This window comes from Panonychus citri, unplaced genomic scaffold (genome assembly GCF_014898815.1).
Source record: "Panonychus citri isolate SS breed McGregor unplaced genomic scaffold, ASM1489881v1 Contig00142, whole genome shotgun sequence".
Taxonomy (NCBI): Eukaryota; Metazoa; Arthropoda; class Arachnida; order Trombidiformes; family Tetranychidae; genus Panonychus; species Panonychus citri.
Genome location: NW_026515547.1, coordinates 127,101 through 152,321, shown reverse-complemented (window position 1 = coordinate 152,321; position 25,221 = coordinate 127,101). Strand labels below are relative to the sequence as shown.

Below are 25,221 nucleotides of genomic sequence, written 5' to 3'. Positions count from 1 at the left end.
CCTTCCAATTGATTATAATCATCAGAAAAAAAATAAGAAAGATTAATTATCTGATAATCATTTTGTTTTCTTTCCATATTTAAAACAGAAAATATTCACCAACAATTAACAAAACGTGATAAAAACACGACAAAATAATTAACATCATTTTGGAAAAAGGAGATTAGCAACAATCTTGGAATATACAATCAACATCAAAATAAGAAGTAAATTAAATTTGATCCTTAAAAAACAATAGAAAATTAGATTCATCATCTAATTTGAATATGATTCGATGTTTAATCGACATTGATTAGGAAGAATATTATTTTCTTAATCTCCAAGTCTCATTTTTCCTCCATTTTTTTTCTCGATTTCTCCTTCCTTCTTGGCTTCTATTTCCTCTGCATCCTTTTTTTTGTTTTTCTCTCTCAATGTGTAAACCAAATCATTTAAATTAAAAATTATATCTGGAAACAGAAACGGAATAAACTTCATTAATTATAATATGATCCATAAATGGAAAGAGAGAATGAGAGAGAGAGAGAGAGAGAGAGTAAAAACCAAGGAAAATCTCAGTCTCTTCTACTCTTGAGAATCCATGTATTCAAGTTGATTAAATCTTTAGGGATTGAAGAGCAAGAGTGATGAAGACTCTCAAAATAATCATTAAAATGAGAAGTTGGAGGTTTTTTTTAATGATTAAGATTGTTTACCCAACACATAGATTGTTAGTTAGATAGATTGAGAATTTTTTTCTTCTTCTTTTTTCTCCTCTGGTCGTCAGCCAAGAAGATGTCACTGGGCTTTGTTTTGAAGAGCATATTATCAAAATTAATGGAATACAATCAATCCAACTGATTTTAAGGTGTAAGCAAATATTGATTTAGTGAATAATATTCTTGGCTTATGTTGTCCCCTCTAAGTGAATTTGATCATTGTCATTTTGATCCATGAAATTGATTCATCGGTAGAAGAAAAAAAATTCCTTTGGATTATATAAATGAATGAATTTGTTTTGGCTTTTTCGTTTCCCATGGCAGATCAACAGTATGATCACAAACCGGAATCACAGATATTGACATTTTACATGAATCTATTTACGACTCAGTGTAGAGCCTAGACCAGCTCCTTTGGGCCGAATATAAGTTTCAATTGGTTTTATCTGATCATCATTTTCTGTCCAGCCCATACCACGAAGCATAGCAACTCCAAATCCTTCAACGGGAATATCGTCATAATTATTGGGCTCATCAGAGATTTTTTGTCCTTTTGTTAATGGAATCACTAACTGTGAAGATGAACTACCTTCTCCACCACCACCACCTCCTAAACTTTCAATCCTTCTTCCTTCAATACTTGTTACATATTCTTCGGTAGTTTTTTTCACCTCTTCCTTAGGCTTAACAAATCCTCGGGTATCAGGCTTCCTCTTGAAGCTAAAACTAATCTTCTTTTCCATTTAGTTAATCCACCACAAAAAATTGAGCGATAATCAATTTTCTGAATGAACGTTTACTTTATTATTAACCAGAAGAGAAAAACCTAAAAAAATAAAAAGGAAAAAAAAAACAATAATAAAAAGACCAAACAACAAATTGGAAACAAAGTACTTACCTTGAAATGGTATCAATCAAATTATTTCATCTAAACTTTGATCTCCAATCAATCAATCAACCGATAAGTTAACATAAAACACTCTCTCTCTCTTTAATACTTAATTACCCAAAGAGATAAAAATAAACAAAGACAAATAAATCAATTACAATGAAGAAAAAAATCACAGAAAAAAGACTAACATGAACAACATAACCAAAGAGAAGAGTAAATAAAACACCAAGAAGCCAAAATCTAATTCCAACGAAAATCAACCAAAACCATTAAACATAAATAACAGAAAACAATTAAAAATCTATAACAATTAACCAACAATTGCGAAGAGAAAAATTGTCAAAATTAAAGAACCGGTGAGAGAAAAACAAAACGAAACAAGATTAAGATCCAAACTGATCCAATTCCAAGATCAATTAGAATAGAAAATGAAAAAACCGCGAAAAGTTGAAACTCTTTGATTACCTTTTCTCTTGTTGTTGTGACAATCACATAAATCTCTTGTTTCAGTTAATTACTGTAATTCTTTTAATTAAATGTAACCAATTAATGTTAATCAATGGAACGTAAACTGAGGTAACATTTTGTTAGAATTAAATTTCAAATAAACAGCCAAAAAGCCTCAAGGTAAGAAAGTCACTCGACCACATCCACAAAGCGAATAACCATTTTCATGCCTTCTCCATTCAACTCACTTTTCTCTTTCTTTTCTCTCACTTTTTCTCTTTCTTTTTCTTTTTCTCTTTGTAATTTTTTGTTCTTTTTTCTTTTTTATTCTATTCTTTTCTAGTTTTTCTCTTGTAACATTTGCCTGGTTAATTATGATTCTTTTTTATTTTAACTTGGTTCTCTTTGATTGACTCTCACTGTTTTACTATTTTGGTGAATTTGTTGTTTTTTTCTCGGTCAATAGGAAATTATCATCGTCATCATGAAGTATCATGAAGGTAATGAATTGAAACCTGTGTTGACTGGTGAAAGCAAAATGACCAACAGATCAAATGAAACCTTTGACCAGCAGCAAGTTTCAACAGCAACTGTCAATTTGGGTAAAGAAGTTTTAACAAATAGTAAAAATAATAATAATAATAATGATGATGATGTCAATTTACAATTTAATGGTACCAATGGATTACCTCGGAAATTTGTTGATGCCTTGAGGTCACTTTTCTCTCTGCTTGATGAATCTAAATTAGGTTTTATCAAATTATCTGAATTAGAGATGAGATGGAAAACCATTGAAAATGAATCTAATGTGCCACAAGGTTTAATTGAATGTTTTCACTCTTTTCAAACTTCTCATGATTGTATTGATTTTGATGGATTTTGTCATGCAATTGCTGTTTGTATTTCTCGTGACACAACTTCAAATCAACCTTCACCATCGTCTCCTCATCATCATCATCATCATCCAGGTTCATTTTCATCATCATCTCCTTCATCATCTTTAACCATTACCACAACAACTACTGCAGCTTATACCTCATCAATATCAACATCTATTAACAATGAGCTGAAAGGCGCGGCAGGTAACCCGGGAACATCAACAGCCGAAATTCTTGGATCATCAACAATTAATTCTAATCATGAAATTGTAGGACCAAGATCTGGACTTGAAAGGATAAACTCAAGTTCTGAGATGATGAGAAATAGTAGTACCATTGACGAATCAATAAATCTTAGACCCCAAGAATTGTTGTATCAACCTTTTACAGGTTATCATTTGTCAGCGGAAAATGTATCAACAACCTTGAAACCCTCATCATCTTCAGCATTCACAACCTCATTTATACCCTCAGGAGTTACAACATTTACGACAAACACTTCATCAGCAAAGGCAACGACAACAACAACAACAACAACAACGACGACGACAACAACAACAACAACACTAACACCAACACCAACTCCAACAGGTAAAACATCATCTTGTGAAGATATTTGCAATGATGAAGTTTTACCAAATCGTCCCTCAGATTTTAGATCTGATCATCGTGTTGTTAGCATGCCACAATTAAGGGAAAATCGTCCACATGCAATTAACTTTGATCAACCAGGAACATCATCAGAAACAAATTTACCAATTGTTGGTTCAACAGCTTTTAGACAATACAATAGTGAAGCAAAGATTGGTTATGATGCTAAAAATCAACGAGTACCAATGAGAAACCGAATTATCAACATTCTTAAAGAATGGAAAAATAATGCCATCCATAGATCTAAAAATCCACCCTTACCTCCGTCAATAGCTCTTGGCCCTGGAACCTCAATCGCACCCAATTTAGCCTCTAATATAACTTCAACTCTTGACAAAAGTGCACCATCAACATCGGCTCACAGCAACAATAATAATAATGTCGTTGGTTCAACATCTCTGACAACCCAACCCAAAATTTTACAAGATGATGACGATTGGGGATTCAGTTCAAATTTTGGTTTACCAAGTAACATTTCAGCTCGAACTCGTCATGGTAAACGACGTGAAGCTCGTCGTCATACAATTACAACGGGTATCGATATAAACACAATTAAACGACTTCAGCAATATGAACAAGAGAAGGAGATTCTCCTCCAAGGATTGGAAATGGTTGAGAGAGGTCGAGATTGGTACATTAAAAGTATCAATAATATTCAAAATAAGATTCGTTTTATTGGACAAACAATTGTCAATCCGGGTGATTATTCATTAGACGCTAATCAAGAGAGAATCAATTTCCAGGCAACCCGTATATTGACAGTTAATCAACACTTGGCTGCCCTCATGGATAATTTAAGAGGTTTTCCGGTTCACATGAATCTCGCTTTAAGGCCACTTTTAACCAACACCTCTAATAATCTTGTTCGACCTCAATATCTTGATGGTCGATCAAATGAATCGTCAACCAATGTAACTGTTCAACGACTCAAGGAACAGAATCGTTTATTAACCGAAGAGGTTAGTATGAAGAGTGATAAAATAACCATTTTAGAGAGAGAAAAATCCGCTCTAATTCGTGAACTATTCCAAACTCGATCAAGTTCAATTCCAAAAACAGCCGATGACATGGAAGACAATACATTCATGTGAATTATCATCTTGATCGATTTTCTTTTTCATCTTTTTTCTTGATAATCTCATTTCTTAATTTTTCCTAATTTCTTACCAATTCTGTTTAATTTAAATCGTAAACTCTTTTTTTTCGTAACCTATGTGCCTTTGATTATCGTGCAAATCTTCCCAAAATAGGTTAATTTGATTAATCTTGTTAACTATTTTATTCAACAATCTACTTGACAATTTTTCTCATTTTGATAACTTTTCTCTCTCTCAACTTTTTATCATTTAAACTTAAAATCTCAGATTAATTATCTGAAATAATTGTGCATTCCTTTTCATTCCCTCTTTTTAAAGAATCTCGTTTTCGCCTATTTTTACCTCTCTCGTTATAATTAAAATGTAAATTCCAATCAAATTAAAAAATTAAATTGAAATTCTCCTTTTCAAATTTGCCGCTTTTCTCTTGTTCTTTTCTTTCTCTTTCTTTTACTTTCTTTTTCTCGGACTTGTTGCTTTCTCTTTAAAACAACAACAACAATTGACCGATAATTTAATTGACTCTTAATTCTAAATCTAAAAGTAAATTTTTCTTTTATTCTATTCGAGAGATTAATTAATTGTCAACAATTCTATTAATTAAACTGATAAAATTTAGATCAAAGTGAGAAAATAAATGTTTTCTTAAAAAACATCTCGGTGATTTGTTTACAAAACGACAAAAATTGATTTTCACTTTTTTTAGTGTTTTAATTAACCGACGATAATTTGATTCGCAGAATTAAATGTAAATCAAATTATTTGATCTTCTATCGTAAAGGGACAATGTGCTGTTTCGGAATCATTCCCATCGATCGTTATTAACTGTGTGGCCTTTGTAAAACAAAGCAAAACCCAATTTGCATTTAACTGTTGATGTAAACGTTTATTTGTGATTGTACCAATTAACCAGAGATCCAATGGGGAATAATTAATTTTGTTTATCAAATGGGTACCCTTGGTAAATTGAGTGAAGAAGCTTTAACTCGTCCACCCGAGGAAGTTTTCGATATAATTTGTAAATTAGGTGAAGGTTCATATGGAGCAGTTTACAAAGCTCTACACAAGGAATCTGGACAAGTTTTAGCAATCAAACAAGTGCCTGTTGAAAGTGATCTTGGAGAGATAATTAAAGAAATATTTATCATGCAACAATGTGATTCACCTTATGTGGTAAAATACTATGGAAGTTATTTCAAAGGTAAAAGCCAAGGAAGTGATCTATGGATTGTGATGGAGTATTGTGGAGGTGGAAGTGTAAGCGATATAATGAGATTGAGAAAGAAAACTCTTTCAGAGGAAGAAATCGCCACCATATTGAAAGACACTCTTCTTGGTTTAGAGTATCTTCATGCTCGTCGTAAGATTCATCGAGATATAAAAGCAGGTAATATCCTTTTAAACAGCGAAGGACATGCCAAGTTAGCCGATTTCGGTGTAGCAGGTCAACTTACCGATACAATGGCTAAGCGTAACACCGTAATTGGGACACCATTTTGGATGGCACCTGAGGTTATCCAAGAGATTGGTTATGATTGTTTAGCTGATATTTGGTCACTTGGAGTGACAGCTCTTGAAATGGCTGAAGGTAAACCACCTTATGGAGATATTCATCCGATGAGAGCCATTTTCATGATCCCAACTAAACCGCCGCCGTCTTTTCGTGACCCTGATCGTTGGTCAACTGAATTTATTGATTTTGTTTCACGTTGTTTGGTAAAAAATCCAGAACATCGAGCCTCAGCAAGTAGTTTACTTCAGCACGAGTTTATTAATAAAGCTTTACCGGTTAGCACATTAATCCATATGATACAAGAAGCCAATATGATTCAAAAAGAGCAATTTAAACAAGGTTGGATCGGAGATGAAGATATTACAATCGTTCAAGTTCAATATGAACAATTTAAAAAGACACTGAAACGGCTTAAAGATCAAATGAAACGGATTAGCGACTAAAAAGATTAAGAATATTTTTTAAAATTCAAGTGAAACGTTTTAAAGGTGATCAGAAACAATTTAAAAAGTATTTCATTTTCTCTATGAGATTTGTATAGAACCAGCTAATGTCCAAGAAATTTGTAAATCAATGAAAATCACCTCTTACAATTAATTGAAATTTGACTGTCGCAAATGCTTTGTTAACATGATTGGATGAATCTAAAAATGTTGTGGTGGTCAAATCATCATGAATTGAAGGTTTTCAATGAATTTGAATGAACTGAAAACGAAACACTTTTTAAATTGTTTCTGATCACCTTTAAAACGTTTCACTTGAATTTTAAAAAATATTCTTAATCTTTTTAGTCGCTAATCCGTTTCATTTGATCTTTAAGCCGTTTCAGTGTCTCTTTAAATTGTTCATATTGAACTTGAACGACTGTAATTCATCAACTATGGTTCCAAGTTTGAACAGTCAAACACTTAAAGTGACACCTTATGAAACAGCTAATGACACAAGTCAAGGTGTTAACGCTAAATCAGCGACAGTTAAAACGATGGCAACAGTTTCCGATGTTGAATCAAATCTTGGAACATTAATTATCAATGATAAAGCGGACGACGATTATAACGATCGGACATTAAAACCCTCTTTTATGCAACACTTTGAAAGAAATCGAGAACAGCAACAATTACAATTGCAACAACAACTTCAACCATCGCCCCAACCACAAGCTCAACTTCCGCTTCATTTAGCTCCTCAATCACCATCACAAATTAATCACCAAATTCACCTTCAATCTCCACCACTACTACAGCCACAACTACAACAACATCAACAACCTTCCCAATATCAACCATTATCTCGATCAATTTTATTAGAAAGTGATTTTGATTTTATTAGATTTTTGTCCAACGAAGAGCTTCCTAAACGAATAACTAATCTTGACTTCGAAATGGAAAATGAAATTGAAAAACTTAGACATCGATACGCAGCTAAAAGACAAAGGATCCTCGATGCTATTGAAACGAAAAGAAAATGTCAAAATCAACAACAAAATTTCTGATAAAAGCTCAAATGAATCCTCAGAATTTTCTCCAAATAATCAATCTGAGAATATTTGAGAGACAATTAAATCAAACATCGATTCGTCCATCAATTAATTTACACTTTTAATTATCCAATAGACACTATTGCCTTGAACAAATTGTTTCAACTTTTATATTAATCATATTAATTAACGAAAAGAGCAAATGTATCTTAATAAACTGATCTTTAATTATTCGATAATCTTTCATTTATCTGACAAATTAATTACCAACAATTAGACTTTCGTTTTAACCAATGATCAGTAAAACATTCAGTAGTAAAAAGTAAAATTATCCAAAGAAAATTAACTAAACTCTTTAACAATTGTGATAAAAAAATTTCCTATTGAAATAATATTATAGAATAAATTAGTTTATTAATTAACAATCGAAGCGCTGAACAGATTAAAAGGACACTCTGCAAAAAATTAGACTTTTTAGTTAAGAGTTGAGATTTTGTGTATTTGTAGGGCCAAAAATATAAAGTCTAAATATGTTTATCTTTTTCTGGTCTGATCAGTAGTTTTCGAGAAAATCAAGTTCGAAGTTTAAACTTCAGGTCGCTTTTTCTCAGAAACGATAAATTTTTAGATCATGAAATTTTTATTTTACTGACAAATTTTCATGCCCTTACAGAAAATTAGATTTGTTTTGGTGAAAAAAATGTCCAAAGTGCTCCGGTCATAATTCCGTAAATAAATGGACCGCGATTAGCCCCTAGTGTCGAGAATAATCCGAAACTTATTTTTGAGACTACCCTAGTATGGGCTAACATATTGGATCGAGCACTTTTTCCATTTGATCAACAGTTTTACCGGAATGAGAAAGTGGCCTTTGATCTTCGAGGGCTAATATCTGAGACTACAATACTTAAAAATGTCTGAATAAGTCCAATCATCGTCATTTAACCAAGACTATAAGAATGAATCGTTTTCGACCTCGAAAAGTGTGATCTAGCTGTATTAAATATGTCTGCCTTTTAAACAGTGCTACTCCTCGAAGTTCTCCTCATGAACCTTAACAAGGATTATTAATTATCGCACCTCAGTTTGGTGACATTCCATCATCTCCATCGTCCCTCTCTTCAGTTTCTACATTTCCATTCTCTAATTCACCATCACCGCCAACCTTTGCTCCATCAATGCCAGTGATTCGGCGAGAATCGTTATCGAGTGAAGTGCATCAAATTCCTCATTTCCAACAACTCAATCAGCAAGTACCACAGCCGTAACAAACACAGCTATACCAACAAAATCCATGTTCTGCCACGTTCTTTTTGATACCAAATGTGACGCTCGTGATGGTGCCTATATACCCGATACTTATATACAGGGCTATTCAGCTATTTTTACCGATGTTTTTTGCGATTTTATCAAAAGGTCAAGGTCATTCAGGTCATTGGTAAAATAACACGTTTCAAGGTCATCTGAAGGTGGTAATTTTATTCTCCACATTTTTCAACTCCGGCAAATGATTTGAGAGATCGCTGTTGTCACAGATCTTGATTAATTACAATTAAACTGTAATCTCTTCTCCCCTTTTACCCTTTCTTTTTCTCATCTCTCTCTTTCTGTTCTGATTTCTTTCCCCCATTTTTCCAAAACATTAATTTTACCTTTTCCAACTCACTTTTCTACCCTACTTTTTCCTCACCTTGTTAATGATTATTAAATTATACTTTTAATCTTAAAAACGATTAAGCCTGCAACCATTAAGCCTAAAGCTATTAAGTCAAAAACCATTAAGCCTAAAGCATTAACCTTTTTTCTGATCTTTAAATATTACTTTAAACTTTTTGGTGGTCGTTGACTAATCATTAAATAACGTTTGAGAAAGCGAGAATTCTTATAAATGAATGAGTTTTTTCTCATTTCTTTTTATCAACGTTTATCAATCATTTTATCTGGTTATTTCGTAATCCTCATAATTTTATCTGTTTATTTCAGATTAATTCTAATCATTTTTCACCTGTTTATTTTAATACATCTCTCTATTTGTGTCATAATCATCTCTCTTTATAAAAATCATATTTTTTCATCACCCTGTTTGTTGTCATTATCATTATCATTTTCATCTATATTATCACATAATCATATTGATTATACGCATCATCTTCATCACCTTTTCATCTCAGCAGTTGAAGTAAGTTGTTGATGTTTACATCTAAAACTTTTCTAATTTCTAGGCTTTTTATTTTCGTTTTAACTCTTAATGTTTTTCCTCTTTGAATATTAATCAAAGAGTAGTAAGGAAGAGAGAGCGATCAACAGCAAAAAGAGCAGTTTGGGTATAAATCTCACGAGAGTCACCACTGTCGTTTTTCTCTTTCTTTTCTCTTTCTTTTCGTCAACTAAATTGTGTAAAGTTTTCTGAATGATTTTAAGGCCATTTTTCAACGAGATTTTGTTTGAGCTTGTATTTGACATTTATTAGAGCAAAATCCCGTTGAAAAATGGCCTCAAAAACATTCAAAAACCTTTAACCAATTTTTTACGAAAAGAAAGAGAAAAGAAAGAGAGGAAATCATAACAGGAAAAAGAAGAAAACGAAAGGGAAAAAGAAAGAGAAAAACGACAGTGGCGACTCTCGTGAGATTTATCCCTAAACTGCTCTTTTTCAGGAGATCGCAGTCTCTTCTTATATTACTCTTTGATATTAATTCAACCATTTTTTTCTTTCTACTTCTTAATTCGTTTCATTAATGATACATAAAGACGCTTCATGATTTCATTTTACCTGTTTCATCATTTGTACTCTATCTCATATGTGATTTTGTGTTTGCTTGATTGTCCTAATTCTAGTTTTTAGTTTCTACCTTTAGTCGATTCACTCATGTGTATCTGATTAATCATCAGACTTCAGAACATTTCGTCATCTTCCTCTTCTTCATTTTCTTCTTCCTCATCATGTTACATGGAACATTGAATTGTGTTTATTTTTCGAGTCTCAACCAAACCTCACCTTCGTCTTCATACACTTCATACACTTCTTCATATACTTTATCATATCAGTTGATAAATAGTAACTCAGAACACAATTAAACTCAGTTAGTTAAATAGATAATTTTATTGTAAAATTGTAATGATGATTAGATGAAAGTAAAATGATTAACTTAACTTAAATTGTTAATCGATTGGGTTTTTATATCAGTAAGATTATATAAAGAAAAACATGACAATTAGTAAATTGTATCCCAATTAAGGTTAAATTGTTAAAATTAAATTAAACACCAATATCCCATGATAATCCCTTAAGATGACGTTTCTTAAACATTGACTTTCTAAGAAATTCAATACTAAATTATCATGACCATTTCCATGAACCAATTCATTCACTTTCTAGGAAAGTCAATAGTAAATTTCAATAGATATTTACATGATAAATTCATTTACTTTCTAGGAAAGTCAATTGATAATTTTCATATTGATTGCATATTCTTTTTCTCCCACTCAATTAATATTAATAATTTTCAATTGCGATCTTAATTTTTCAAATCTTTCTCGTGGTAACGATTTTGGCATAATATCGGCAATCATATTCTCAGTTGGTAAATAATAAATTGCTATTATTTTATCATTAACCTTTTCTCTGATAAAATGATATTTAATATCAATGTGTTTAGATCGTGATTGAGACACTGGATCTCTTGCCAAAGCGATTGCACATTGATTATCTTCATTTATGACGATTGGTTTTTCGAAGATAAAACCAAGTTCAGTTAATAAAGATTTCAACCAAATTATCTCTTTTGTACACACAGTCAAAGCCACATACTCGGCTTCAGCAGTCGATAGCGAAACTGTTGATTGTTTCTTACTACCCCAAACAATTAGATTACCAAAGTTGAAAATAGTTAACCCACTGATACTTTTTCTGTCCATAATACAAGATGCATAATCAGAATCTGAATAACCAACAACTAGTTGATCATTAGATTTGTCAAACAACAATCCATAATTCATTGTCTCTTTCAAGTATCGATAGATTCGTTTGACAGCCAAACAATGTTGTCGATTGTAATTAGTCATAAATTGACTAACTACTCCCACTGCGAACGTAATATCTGGTCGAGTACAAGTTGACAAATAAATTAATGCACCTACAGCACTTGAATAAGGATAACTAATATCAGCATTTATATCAGTTGATTTCGATAATTTAACTGATAAATCCGTTGGAGTTTTACTTGATTTAGATTCAATCATATTATACTTTTCAAGTATAAATTTGATGTATTTTGATTGATGCATTTTAATTGTTTGTGATTTTTGATCAATATCAAATTCGATTCCAAGGAAATACTTAAGTTCACCAAGATCTTTCATTTGGAACTTCGTTTTCAATTGTTCCTTGAGAATATTGATCATCTCAATTTTCTTCCCAAATATAAGCAAATCATCAACATAAATTAATACATAAATTCGTTTAGATTCACTTTCATTGAAATACAGACAATTATCCGATTGAGTTCGTGTAAATCCAAGTTTAGTGATAAAATCATTGAACAAATGATTCCAATTTCTTCCTGACTGTTTAGGTCCATACAAGCTTCGTTTTAGTTTACAAACAAGTTCAGGATCATCAACAAAACCTTCAGGTTGATCCATGTAAATTTCTTCTTCCAATTTACCGTTCAAATAAGCAGTTTTAACATCGAGTTGATGAACAATATAATCAAAATTAACGGCCAACGAGATTAATAATCTCAATGTCGCAAATTTTGCAACTGGAGCAAAGGTTTCTTGATAATCTTTACCCTTGACTTGAGTAAACCCTTTTGCTACTAATCTTGCTTTATATTGAACATCACCTTTTTCATTGCTTTTCATTTTGAATACCCATTTGTTTTTAATAATATTTGTATTCTCAGGTCGTTTGGTTAATATCCAAGTTCCACTATTAACTAGAGATTGATACACTTCGTTAATTGCTTTTAATCACTCACCTGAATCATTTGATTCAATTGCCTCTTGATAACTTTCTGGTTCATTGTTTAAAGTTATCAGTGTTTTCTCATTTGAACTTTCAACTTGAGATAAATCAGTTAAGTCATTTTCGATAAGTTCAAATTGATTAATCATTGAATCATTTTGCTTAATGAGAATTGATTTTTCGTCAAAAATAACGTCTCTCCCATAAATGATTTTGTTATTTGATAAATTGATTAATCGATAACCCTTTTTGTTTACACCATATCCAACAAATAGAACTTCGATCGACTTTGGTTCGATCTTGAGATGTTGTTCCGATGGAACACGAACAAAAGCTTTCGATCCAAATATTCTAAGATGTTGAACATTAGGTTTTCGGCCTTTCCACTTTTCGAATGGAGTAACATCACCAATAGCTTTGGATATGCAACGATTTCTTAAATAACCAGCGGTCATAGCTGCTTCCGCCCAATATTCTAATGGTAGTTCGGCTTGATGTAACATCGAACAAGCCATTTCACGAATAGTTCGATTCATTCGTTCGGCTACACCATTTTGTTCATGAGCATAAGCGATACTAGTTTCATGTTTAGTACCTTTTTCTTTTAAGAAATTCGTAAATTCAGATGATAAATACTCTCGCCCATTATCAGATCTAAAACACTTAATATTTTTACCATGAAGAGTCGAAACTTCAGCTTCATATATTTTATATTCATTGAAAATTTCTTTTCTCTCTTTTACTGGAATCACTTTTACCCAATTGGTAAAATCATCAATAAAAGTTATAAAATAACGACAACCAGAAAAAGATGGTACTCTGATTGGACCGCAAATATCTGAATGTACCAAGTCCAAAACTGATTCAGTTTTAACCATAGTTCGAGCTGGATACTTGTGCTTGGTCATTTTTCCTTTCAAACAACCTTTACAAATATCAGACTTCTCACCTTTAAGGTTAATACCATCGATAATATTTTCTCTAACCATCTTGGTCATATTATCATAATTCAAATGACCATATCGAAGATGCCAAAGATTAATATTACCAATTGGAATCGTTTTATCTTCACTTTCGACTTTCTCTTCCTCGATATTTACTAACGAGTAATCTTGATCAATTTGATTAACTCGCAAATAGTAAAGTTTCACTTTTCGTTCACCAACAACAATCAACTTATTAGCAAGATAAACTTTACATTGTCCATTTTTAAATGTACAAGTAGCTCCATTATCTTCAGCTTGACCCATGGAAAACAAATTGATTGCTAATTTTGGTACATGGTAAACGTTTTTAAGAATAAATTTAGTCCCAAATTCTGATAAAAGTTCAATATCACCAATACCGTTGACATCCATCGATGTACCATCAGCTTGAGTTACACTTTTACCTGGAGTTTCATAATAATTTCTGAACCATTTCTTATTCCAACTCATATGGTTAGAAGCTCCTGAGTCAATAACCCAATTGTCAGAATCTTTATCATGACTGACCATTGTAAGTGCATGTTCATTAGTTGGACTTTGTCTCTCAAACTTTTTCTTGTAATCATTTTTATCTTTTCTATTATTTTCAAAGTCGGACAGTCTCGTTTATAATGACCTTTTCTTGACACTCAAAACAAATAACATTTTATTGTTTTATATTTGAATTTTGTCTTGGTCACCAAAGCTGATTCATGTTCATGAACCGTTTCAATTTTCATGTGATCTTCTTCAATTAATAAACGAGCGATGAGATCTTCGAACTTAATAATATCCAATGATACACGAATAGCTGATACAAAATGTTTGTATTCTGATGGTAGCTTACCTAGTAACTCAATTACCTTATCACCATCACTTATTGGATCACCAATAGAACCCAATTCAGACCACAAACGCTCTAACTCAGCAATCGAATCAATCAAAGGTTGATTAGACTTAATTTTAAAGTTAGAAAGTTTTTGCTTAACAATAAATTTCTTTGCTAAGTCTTTTCGCTCGAATGTTCGAACCAATATGTTCCAAACTTCGGCAGCCTTTTCTGCGTGTTTGATTAAATAAATATATTTTGAACCAACACAACAGCACAATAATCCAAGAGCTTTTTCGTTATTCCGATTGAATAAATCGATTTTTCTTTGGTCACCTGTATCTACAGTCTCATTGACTACATACCAAAGACCTTCTCTTTTCAGGAAGTTCATCATCTTAAATTTCCAAACATCGAAATGTTTACCATTAAAAATATCCACTAAACACGGAGAGTTTACCAATGAATTACTACCTCTAAGCGTATCTGGACCCATAACCAGTTGATAAATAGTAACTCAGAACACAATTAAACTCAGTTAGTTAAACAGATAATTTTATTGTAAAATTGTAATGATGATTAGATGAAAGTAAAATGATTAACTTAACTTAAATTGTTAATCGATTGGGTTTTTATATCAGTAAGATTATATAAAGAAAAACATGACAATTAGTAAATTGTATCCCAATTAAGGTTAAATTGTTAAAATTAAATTAAACACCAATATCCCATGATAATCCCTTAAGATGACGTTTCTTAAACATTGACTTTCTAAGAAATTCAATACTAAATTATCATGACCATTTCCATGAACCAATTCATTCACTTTCTAGGAAAGTCAATAGTAAATTTCAATAGATATTTACATGATAAATTCATTTACTTTCTAGGAAAGTCAATTGATAATTTTCATATTGATTGCATATTCTTTTTATATCAATCGTTTTTATCTTCATCTTTTTCACTATCAATCATGTCCAATTGTCCGAGTCCTTCGTCCCTCTCGACATTGTCATCATCTCCATATGATCCATTGGAATCCCTTTGGCCCAAACACATCGACGACGAGGGTTTCCAATCTCGAAGTCGAAGCTTGTCATCAAGAAGTTAAGCGATTCTTAGAGAATCATCGAATATCACCAAGTAACTTTTTCTTTTCTTTTTTTATTCTTTACATGAATCCTAATCTGAATCCATATTCTCATATTAATCTGTTCTTAATCAGATCCATTCACTTGGACTGTTCAAGACTGACTTGGGATTTCATGGTTATCATGGCAAAATGAACAATTCGGATTACCAATGTTTCCACTTAATTATTTTCACTTGGATGGAATGAGTTTGTGTTCCTTATCTGAATCAGATTTCAAGGAACAAGCTCAAGTTTGTGGTGATTTACTTTATGCTCAGCTAGAGATTTGAAAAACACTAAGTGAACAAGGTAATTTATTAATCGATTTATCAGTTAACCAGTTGATCAGTAAATTCCAATCAATTTGTTTTATCGTTAAATGTTTTTCTTTTTTCTCTTTTTCTCATTTTTGCTGCTTGTTTTGTGATTGTGATTGTGAATTCTACTTGTGGATATTAATTCTCATCTTTATGTTTATCGTTCATCTTTCATTTCATCTCAATTGACTCAATTATCTCCACGATCTTCATGATGATGATCTTTAATCATCGTTCTTAATAAATAGAAGCCAACAAAAGATCGGACGCTGTTTACGAGTGATTATTATGGTTCCGAAGGAATTCAAAGTGATTGTGAGTACAAAGTACCAGTAACCCTATGAATTGGAAAAGATAACAAAACTCTTCCCCTGAACTACCTTGAATTCCCCTGAATTCCCGTGCCATCATTAGCCCACAAACAAGAAGAGAATATAAAACAAAAAAGAAGATCAAAATACTATTGTTATCGATTATCATTTCCTTCCTTTCCCTGCATCATCATCTTCTCTCTGGCGCAGAGGGTTGAAGCCACTGTCCTCGTTAATCGAGGTTGTAGGTTCGAGACCGGTGATGCATTAGTCGATGATGACCCAATGAGAATGAGAGGTCAGCATTTGTCAGCTGCAATGACTCCTGCGAGGGAGTCAGCGTCCCTAGGTGATGACACCTAGAAGGGGTAAGACGGAGGAGAATCGGCTCTGGAGGAGCTAGTGACATACCCTAGAGTCTAGGGCCTAGACATTTACTTACTTGTAAAAATGAAAAATTGAGTAACAATTAAAGAAAAAATAGTACCGCCATAGACGACTAGTAAGGTCTGCCGGCAAAAGCGCAAGATAGCGCGGTCCAGTACCACTAGCCAACATCGAGCAGTGCGGCACCACACGGCTGTTCGCAGAGTGGTGGATTGTCCGGAAACATAGACCTAATCTCTCTTCTGTTCTTCTTGTTTATCTCTTGTTAAGTCCATAGTTACCATTAAGAGAGATAATTTCATGATACATACCATCCTCATCTTCGTCTTCTCGTCTTAATCATCAGTACATTTGAAAGAAGAAACTTGTTTTACATTTTAAGTTCCATTTTACTCGAGACTCCCCTTAGAATTAGTGCCTTCGAGGTAACATTTAAATGGAAACAGTGTGTTAGCCTAAACCCGAACTGAACCAAAACAAATCTGATTTTCTGTAAGGGCATGAAAATTTGTCGGTAAAATAAAAATTTCATGATCTAAAAATTTATCGTTTCTGAGAAAAAGCGACCTGAAGTTTAAACTTCGAACTTGATTTTCTCGAAAACTACTGATCAGACCAGAAAAAGATAAACATATTTAGACTTTATATTTTTGGCCCTACAAATACACAAAATCTCAACTCTTAACTAAAAAGTCTAATTTTTTGCAGAGTGTCCTTTTAATTTAAATCAACTTTTTTTCGTAAAATTTCTCCAATTCAAATTTCGCGCGATTTTCTTTTTCTCGCAACTTGGACCAGTTGATTTCTAAACAATAACAACAACCAACTGACCGATAATTTTGAAAAAACTTTGGGATAGAGTAAAAACCAAATAGTAAACAAATACACAAATTCGTACAAATAGACAAATATTTGTACAAATAAGCAAACCACTGTCCAAATGGTTTAAAAAGCTTGTTTTGGTCATTTTTAGTTACAAGTCCAATGTGCTCAGTTTAAATTTTTCTATTCTATTTCTTACCGTCCATCGTATAAATTAGCCTCTTAAACTTTGTTGATGTAACATTTTTTCCGGCTTCTTTTCCAATCAAAACATAGCTGAAGCTTTTTTTAATATCCTCCTTCAGTTTTCTTGTAGGTCCAATGAACCACACCCAAGGGTCGATCCGATAATCGTTTCCTCTTTTCTTTAGAAGATAAGGCACATTAACTTCTGGATCACACGGTACCATGGTATTAACAGGATTTCCATTCTGTAATAGTTCTAGAACTTCCATGTGTGTAACCTCAAAATCATCTGAAATTTTGTAATAAAAAAACATTTGTAAATTCAAATTATCTATCAATGGTAAATTAATTCTTACCTCTAGCTTGAGAATCAACACTCATCTTATTGCTGATTTGTTAAATTTTAATGTAGAATCACAATTATAAAACACTTTAAAATCTAAATCCAAAAGCTAAATAAGCATTAAAAAAACTTTTTGAATGAAAACATTGTAATCAGCTGTTTTCATTTTCGCCGGCTTTTGATTTTGGCGGTATTTGTGCGGTATTTGTGTATTTGTCGGTTATTTGTCTATTTGCTTAGTATTTGTTTTTTACCCTGGACCAAAAACTTTTTTGTTTCTTTAATTAGAATATTTTTTTTAATCGTCACCATTGATTCAGCAATCGAAGCTTCTCAATTTAACGTTTGTGTTATCTGTCTTATCACATGATTAACTTTATTTCTTAAACACATTAAGTCTGAAAATGTTTCCACCCATGGACTCAACTAAATCAAATGGCTCGCCCAGTGTTGGGCATAAACATGTTCTACAGAATCATGAGCGTACCCTTATAGGTGAACGGCCTTATGCTTGTGATGTCTCTGGATGTCATTCAAAGTTTTCAGACTCAAATCAATTGAAAGCTCATAGACTGGTACACAAAAAGGATAAACCTTTTGTCTGTGATAAGTGCCTTGGAAAATATCGCCGTCGACATCATCTTAAGTATCATAAATGTCCTACAGATCCCAACACTCTTCGTGTACGCCGACAGAGAGCATATGAAAAAAATGGTGCCAGTAGTACATTAGCTGTTGTAGGAGGAGGTGGTGGTACTGGTATTGTTCCCGTTGGTTCAAGTATTGTTGGTGCGAGTGGTTCATCGCCCTCATCACCATCGCCATCAACGGTACATCATTTACTACGAGTTAAAAGTCCAATTTCAATGGTTCAACCAACAGCTAATACATGTATTAATATTACTATGAATAATAGTAATATTGTTAATAACTATTCAAATAGCAATAGATCAGGTCCAGTTCATTCAATATCGGGATCATTAAAGGGAGACAAATTCAAGCCATGGGTCAGCTCATTCACCTGCAACCGCAACTGTATCTTCTCCAACCGTTTCATCCATATCATCATCATCATCATCATCATCTTTTCCTTTGTTTTCTCATCTTCTTACTGGTGGACCAAGTGGTCATCATCTTCACCACCATCAAACAGCACTTAGTAGTAGTAGTGGTAGTACCTCTCATCATCTTCCCTCTTATCACCAACAACAACATGTTCACACCATCATCATCCTCATCATCATCACCTTTCCTCCTTACATGTATTACCAAATAATAGTTCTCGTAGTAGTAGTAATCATAATAACACTTTACCTCCAGCAGCACATTCAGGAACTCAATTAACTCAAACTGAATTAATTGCATCAAGCCAACCTCAACATCTTAAACAAAAACAAAGCTCATCATTAACTCAACACCATAATAGCGATGCCTCATCAAAATCACGTCGAAAACCAACCCATCCTCTCAAGATAATGTCCAAAAAGGAAGATGATAGTTTCTACAATTTTTCATCTGATTCTCATCATCACAATAATCATAGCAACAACAATAATAATCATCATCATCCCTTAAAACCACTTCATCGATTATCATTCAGTGGTTTACTAAACCCTTCTGTAACTGCATCCACACCAACAACCTCTAAACTACCGACAACCTCATCAACCAGTTCGACAGCGACCCCACCTTCAAACCCTTTTCTACCTCAAAATTTTGCTTCCTTCTTCCCTGGGGGTATGTTCTCCATAGCCTCTTAGGTTGTAACTTCAACCACAGCCCCAACCACAAGCTCAACTTCCGCTTCATTTACCTCCTAAATCACCATCTCAAATTAATCACCAAATTCAACTTCAATCTCCACCACTACTACAGCCACAACTACAACAACATCAACAACCTTCCCAATATCAACCATTATCTCGATCGATTTTATTAGAAAGTGATTTTGATTTTATTCGATTTTTGTCCTACTATGAGCTTCCTAAACGAATAACTAATCTTGACCTCGAAATGGAAAATGAAATTGAAAATCAAACATCAATTCGTCCATCAATAAATTTGCTCTGTTAATTATCCAAGACACTATTGCTTTGAACAAATTCTTTCAACTTTTATTATGAAATTTTTTTTATCTAATTATAGATACCAAATGTATCTTAATAAACTGACCTTTAATTACTCGATAATCTTTCATTTATCTAACAAACTAATTACCAACAATTAGACTTTCGTTTTAACCAATGATCAGTGAAACATTCAAAGGAACTAAATGAATATCATTTAACTAATATTTCTTTACGCCAGTTGGAGTACGATAGTAACTTAAATGTCCAATATGAACTGAAAATTGCATCTTCCATTTCTTTGTTCATTTAATCAGCAAAACTTTGATAATGTTCATGAGACCAACGAAAAACGAAACTAATTGTAACCATATGAGGGATAATAACTGATATAAAACAATGATATCTAAATCATTTCACTTTTAATAAAACATTCTACTCTTTGATATCACTTTAATAACCATGATTGTCATAGGATTAATTGTTTCAATTGTCTTTTATTTAGTACATCTATTGTGGATGTTGCTTTTTTGAATAATCAGTGAAATTAAGGCAATATGAAACAATTATAATTGTGATTTGTCAATGTTCACAATTGTACTTGATTAAGAGATTCGTTGCATCTTTGGATTTCATATCATTTTCAATAATGTTAAGTGAAGATTAATAGATTAAGAGTAGCGATCATGAGACCCACTTCAATGAAACTGATAGAGAGCATATGATAGATTATATTCCAAATTTGATTGAAATCAACAGAATTAACCCATGTTGATAGTAATGATTATCTACCTGCAAGATCTCAGATCATGAATGAAACGTTAATTGATTAATTTATATAATTTCTATTGTCTTTCTATCTAATATTCTGTCAGTTACTTAGGACAATATAAAATCAGTGTATTTCGAGTATGATGTTTTCGGTGCGACTCCTACGAGAGAGATAATATAAAATGAAATTTGTATAAAAAGAAAATTTTAATTAATATCAATTAAACTACTAGACAATTGAATATTTATATGATTGAAAAATCTAAAATCTATTATATGAACATGTTACTTACTTTAATTATTGTTACTCTCATCTCAACAATCAAAGCTAATCCAGTTGAAAATAGTAAGTAATAGATTTAGTTGAAGATAACTAGATTTACTCCTTGTAACTAGTTAATTTTAATTTCTCAACTCAAAAGCTAATATAATATGTATAATAATATAATAACAAATTAGTAATGAAACCAGGGCGTACGTTCAACTATATGTAGACTAAATTGAACATCTCAAAGGTAATTTTGTTATGATGAAAATTTAAACTTTTCGATAATTTTCATACTAATTGATTGAGATTCTCATTTGAATTACAGGCTGGCAAATCGATGGTTCCCTTGAATCCAATGTTGTTCGGCAAATCGATCAACAATTTGATGCTGGTTATACGCCAGGTAATTGCTCGATTGATAATCAACTGAGAAACTTATTTTATCAATTTCACTTAATTCAATTTAGTTTGGGATTCTAAACTCAACAACAAAGAAAATCTTATAAATCTCATCGACAGTCTTTTGACCGGAGATTTATTACCATGTAAATATTTATATTCAATTATTCTGATGACACAGAAAATAATTTTCATGACATTTTTGATTTTCTTCAATCAATAATAGTTGATTTAAGTGAATCAGTTTCGAAAATATTCACTTTTTATCAGTGGTAACTCGAATAATCTATCTCGAAGAAGACAAAGTATTAGCAGCGACTCGATTTGTTACAAGTTTGATTAACCATCTCAATATTCCTGGTAAGTTGTCCAACTAATTTTGGAAGTTTTTTAATGGTACAAAATCAATTAATTGTTACGATCTAGATTTGGATGTGGAAAAGACCCTTAAAATTAATGTAGACACTTTTGTTACTAATGTACTCGCTGGTATTGGAGCATCTAGCGATTCAGGCCACTTGGTATCTCCGATGCAGATTATTGTTGACTTTACAAAAGAAGCTCTTAAGTTGATCAAATTCAAAGGTAAAGTTATAAGGTAATTGGCATATTAACAATTCATTTATTTCTCGTTCTTCTCAACAGGATATTCATCGCAGGTCACTCTTCATGATAATGTCAATGTTTTACTCGATGAGTTTTGAAGAAATATAAAAATTGGTCCGAGGAAAACTCATATTTGTATTATCGATGACATAATCATTGAGACTGATTACAAAATAAATAAATTTATTTAATTCTGCATAGACAATAGTCTCATTTACCCAACTGTATACATGTTAGATTATTCAACGATTTTGATTTAAACAAACAGTTAGTCAACGAATAGAGTGATCAATATAATTCGGTGAGTAAAGCTCCAAGCAAAAGTATTGGGAAAAATTAAACCTTATCCATTCTCGAACTAATCATGATTAACTGATTCCCAATACTTTTGCTCGGAGCATTATTTGACAGTTTGAAAAATTCATTTAGATGTACAGTGAATGGAGTGAAGAATAAGATTCGGTAAGTAAAAGTTTGAAACAATCAAATTTGATTAGTTAATTGTTTCCGTCTAGTTGTTCATCCAGGATATGGATGTTTGGTAATATGATTCGCCCCAAGGAACTGGGATACTCGATTTACTGAATTAAATTTACCAAAGGAGAGTAAAATTCTTGATTGTGATTACGATCATCATCATCATCAATAAAACTAATTAAGTTTCTCAATTAACTCAATTCATCACCAAATTCAACTTCAATCTCCACCACAACTACAACAACACCAACAACCTTCCCAATATCAACCATTATCTCGATCAATTTTATTAGAAAGCGATTTTGATTTTATTAGATTTTTGTCCAACGAAGAGCTTCCTAAACTAAAAATGTGAAAGAAAAAGTAAAAACGAAATTTTTTATAGCAATAATATTGAACTAGAATAAATTAGTCTATTAATCAACAATCGAAAAACTGAACCAATAAAATTCTAATTTGAATTAACTTTTTTTCGTAAAATTTCTCCGATTCAAATTTCGCGCGATTTTCTTTTCTTTTTTTTTTCTCAACTTGGACCAGTTGATTTCTAAACAATAACATTGACAATGTTACATTGTTATTATAACAACAACAACTAACTGACCGATAGTTTTTTGTTTCTTTCTCATTGTGATTTACTTGTTAACCAGAAGGAAAAAAAGCATAAAAAAGTGTTTGAAAAAAAAGAAGAGAAAATCTAATCCAAAAGAAGAAAATTGTTCTTTTATGTTGTCAACCATCTTAAAGTTACTTCCATTCAATCAGCTTCCCACCGATAATTGTTAAATTCTAATTTATGTTTCTTTCAATAGAGTAGAATTTTCTCTTCAATCGTCAACAATTATTCAACAATCAAGGCTTCCCAATTTCTTAAACACATTAAGCCTGAAAATGTTTCCACCCATGGACTCAACTAATTCAAATGGCTCGCCCAGTGTTGGACATGAACATGTTTTACAGAATCATGAGCGTATGGGTACAGGTGAACGGCCTTATGCTTGTGATGTCTCTGGATGTCATTCAAAGTTTTCAGACTCAAATCAATTGAAAGCTCATAGACTGGTACACAAAAAGGATAAACCCTTTGTCTGTGATAAGTGCCTTGGAAAATTTCCCCGTCGACATCATCTTACATTTCATAAATGTCCTACAAATCCCAACACTCTTCGTGTACGCCGACAGAGAGCATATGAAAAAAAATGGTGCCAGTAGTACATTAGCTATTGTAGGAGGAGGTGGTGGTTCAGTTAGTGAAGTAGAAGTCTTTGGCGGTGGTACTGGTATTGTTCCCGTTGGTTCAAGTATTGTTGGTGCGAGTGGTTCATCGGTCCAGTTCATTCAATATCGGGATCACTAACGGGAGACAAATTCAACCGATGGGTCAGCTCATTCACCTGCAACCGCAACTGTATCTTCACCAACCGTTTCATCCATATCATCATCATCATCATCATCTTTTCTTTCTCTCATCTTCTTACTGGTGGACCAAGTGGTCATCATCGTCACCACCATCAAACAGCACTTTGTAGTACCTCACATCATCTTCCCTCTTATCACAAACAACAACATGTTCACACCATCATCATCCTCATCATCATCACCTTTCCTCCTTACATGTATTACCAAATAATAGTTCTCGTAGTAGTAGTAATCATAATAACACTTTACCTCCTGCAGCACATTCAGGATCTCAATTAACTCAAACTGAATTAATTGCATCAAGCCAACCTCAACATCTTAAACAAAAACAAAGCTCATCATTAACTCAACACCATAATAGCGATGCCTCATCAAAATCATGTCGAAAACCAACTCATCCTCTTAAGATAATGTCGAAAAAAATGAAGATGATAGTTTTTACAATTTCTCATCTGATTCTCATCATCACAATAATCATAGCAACAACAATAATAATCATCATCATCCCTTAAAACCACTTCATCGATTATCATTCAGTGGTTTACTAAACCCTTCTGTAACTGCATCCACACCAACAACCTCTAAACTACCGACAACCTCATCAACCAGTTCGACAGCGACCCACCTTCAAACCCTTTTCTACCTCAAAATTTTGCTTCCTTCTTCCCTGGGGGTATGTTCTCCATAGCCTCTTAGATTGTAACTTCAACCACAGCCCCAACCACAAGCTCAACTTCCGCCGTATTTACCTCCTCAATCTCCACAACTATTAATACAACTACAACACCAGCAACCTTCCCAATATCAACCATTATCTCGATCGATTTTATTAGAAAGTGATTTTGATTTTATTAGATTTTTGTCCAACGAAGAGCTTCCTAAACGAATAACTAATCTTGACTTCGAAATGGAAAATGAAATTGAAAAACTTAGACATCGATACGCAGCTAAAAGACAAAGGATCCTCGATGCTATTGAAACGAAAAGAAAATGTCAAAATCAACAACAAAATTTCTGATGAAAGCTCAAATTAATCGTCAAAATTTTCCCCAAATAATCAATCTGAGAATATTGGAGAGACAATTAAATGAAACATCAATTCGTCTATCAATTAATTTACACTTTCAATTATCCAAGACACTATTGCCTTGAACAAATTCTTTCAATTTTTACCATGAAACCGATTTTATCTTAATCATATTAATTAACGAAAAGAGCAAATGTATCTTAATAAACTGACCTTTAATTATTCGATAACCTTTTATTAATCTGACTAACTAATTACCAACAATTAGACTTTC

At 32.5% G+C, this 25,221-nt stretch overlaps 3 protein-coding genes across 3 annotated transcripts; 2 read left to right on the top strand and 1 right to left on the bottom strand.

Moving 5' to 3' along the window:
• Positions 1 to 270: 270 nt before the first annotated feature.
• Positions 271 to 1,849, bottom strand: LOC128395958 (G-patch domain and KOW motifs-containing protein-like). The gene is made up of 2 exons (XM_053356457.1): positions 1,597 to 1,849; positions 271 to 1,524 (listed from the first exon to the last, which is right to left on the bottom strand). The coding sequence occupies exon 2, from the start codon at positions 1,439 to 1,441 to the stop codon at positions 1,076 to 1,078; it is 366 nt and encodes a 121-aa protein (XP_053212432.1). The 5' UTR covers positions 1,442 to 1,524; positions 1,597 to 1,849; the 3' UTR covers positions 271 to 1,075.
• A 234-nt stretch (positions 1,850 to 2,083) lies between these two features.
• Positions 2,084 to 6,772, top strand: LOC128396035 (probable serine/threonine-protein kinase mkcC). Its single transcript, XM_053356555.1, has 3 exons — positions 2,084 to 2,217; positions 2,381 to 4,654; positions 5,573 to 6,772. Exons 2-3 carry the CDS (start codon positions 2,522 to 2,524, stop codon positions 6,617 to 6,619), a joined length of 3,180 nt encoding a protein of 1,059 aa, XP_053212530.1. The 5' UTR covers positions 2,084 to 2,217; positions 2,381 to 2,521; the 3' UTR covers positions 6,620 to 6,772.
• Positions 6,773 to 6,905: 133 nt separating this feature from the next.
• On the top strand, positions 6,906 to 7,892 carry LOC128395956 (serine/threonine-protein kinase hippo-like). The gene has a single exon (XM_053356455.1). The coding sequence runs from the start codon at positions 7,057 to 7,059 to the stop codon at positions 7,666 to 7,668; it is 612 nt and encodes a 203-aa protein (XP_053212430.1). The 5' UTR covers positions 6,906 to 7,056; the 3' UTR covers positions 7,669 to 7,892.
• The last annotated feature ends 17,329 nt before the right edge of the window (positions 7,893 to 25,221 follow it).

Excerpts from the sequence above, each read along its gene's own strand:
- LOC128395956 (XM_053356455.1), top strand. The coding sequence starts at position 7,057 with ATGGTTCCAAGTTTGAACAGTCAAACACTTAAAGTGACACCTTATGAA.
- LOC128396035 (XM_053356555.1), top strand. The coding sequence starts at position 2,522 with ATGAAGTATCATGAAGGTAATGAATTGAAACCTGTGTTGACTGGTGAA. Across the intron at positions 4,655-5,572 it reads TGGAAGACAATACATTCATG|CCAGAGATCCAATGGGGAAT; the intron begins TGAATTATCATC and ends TGTACCAATTAA.
- LOC128395958 (XM_053356457.1), bottom strand. The coding sequence starts at position 1,441 with ATGGAAAAGAAGATTAGTTTTAGCTTCAAGAGGAAGCCTGATACCCGA.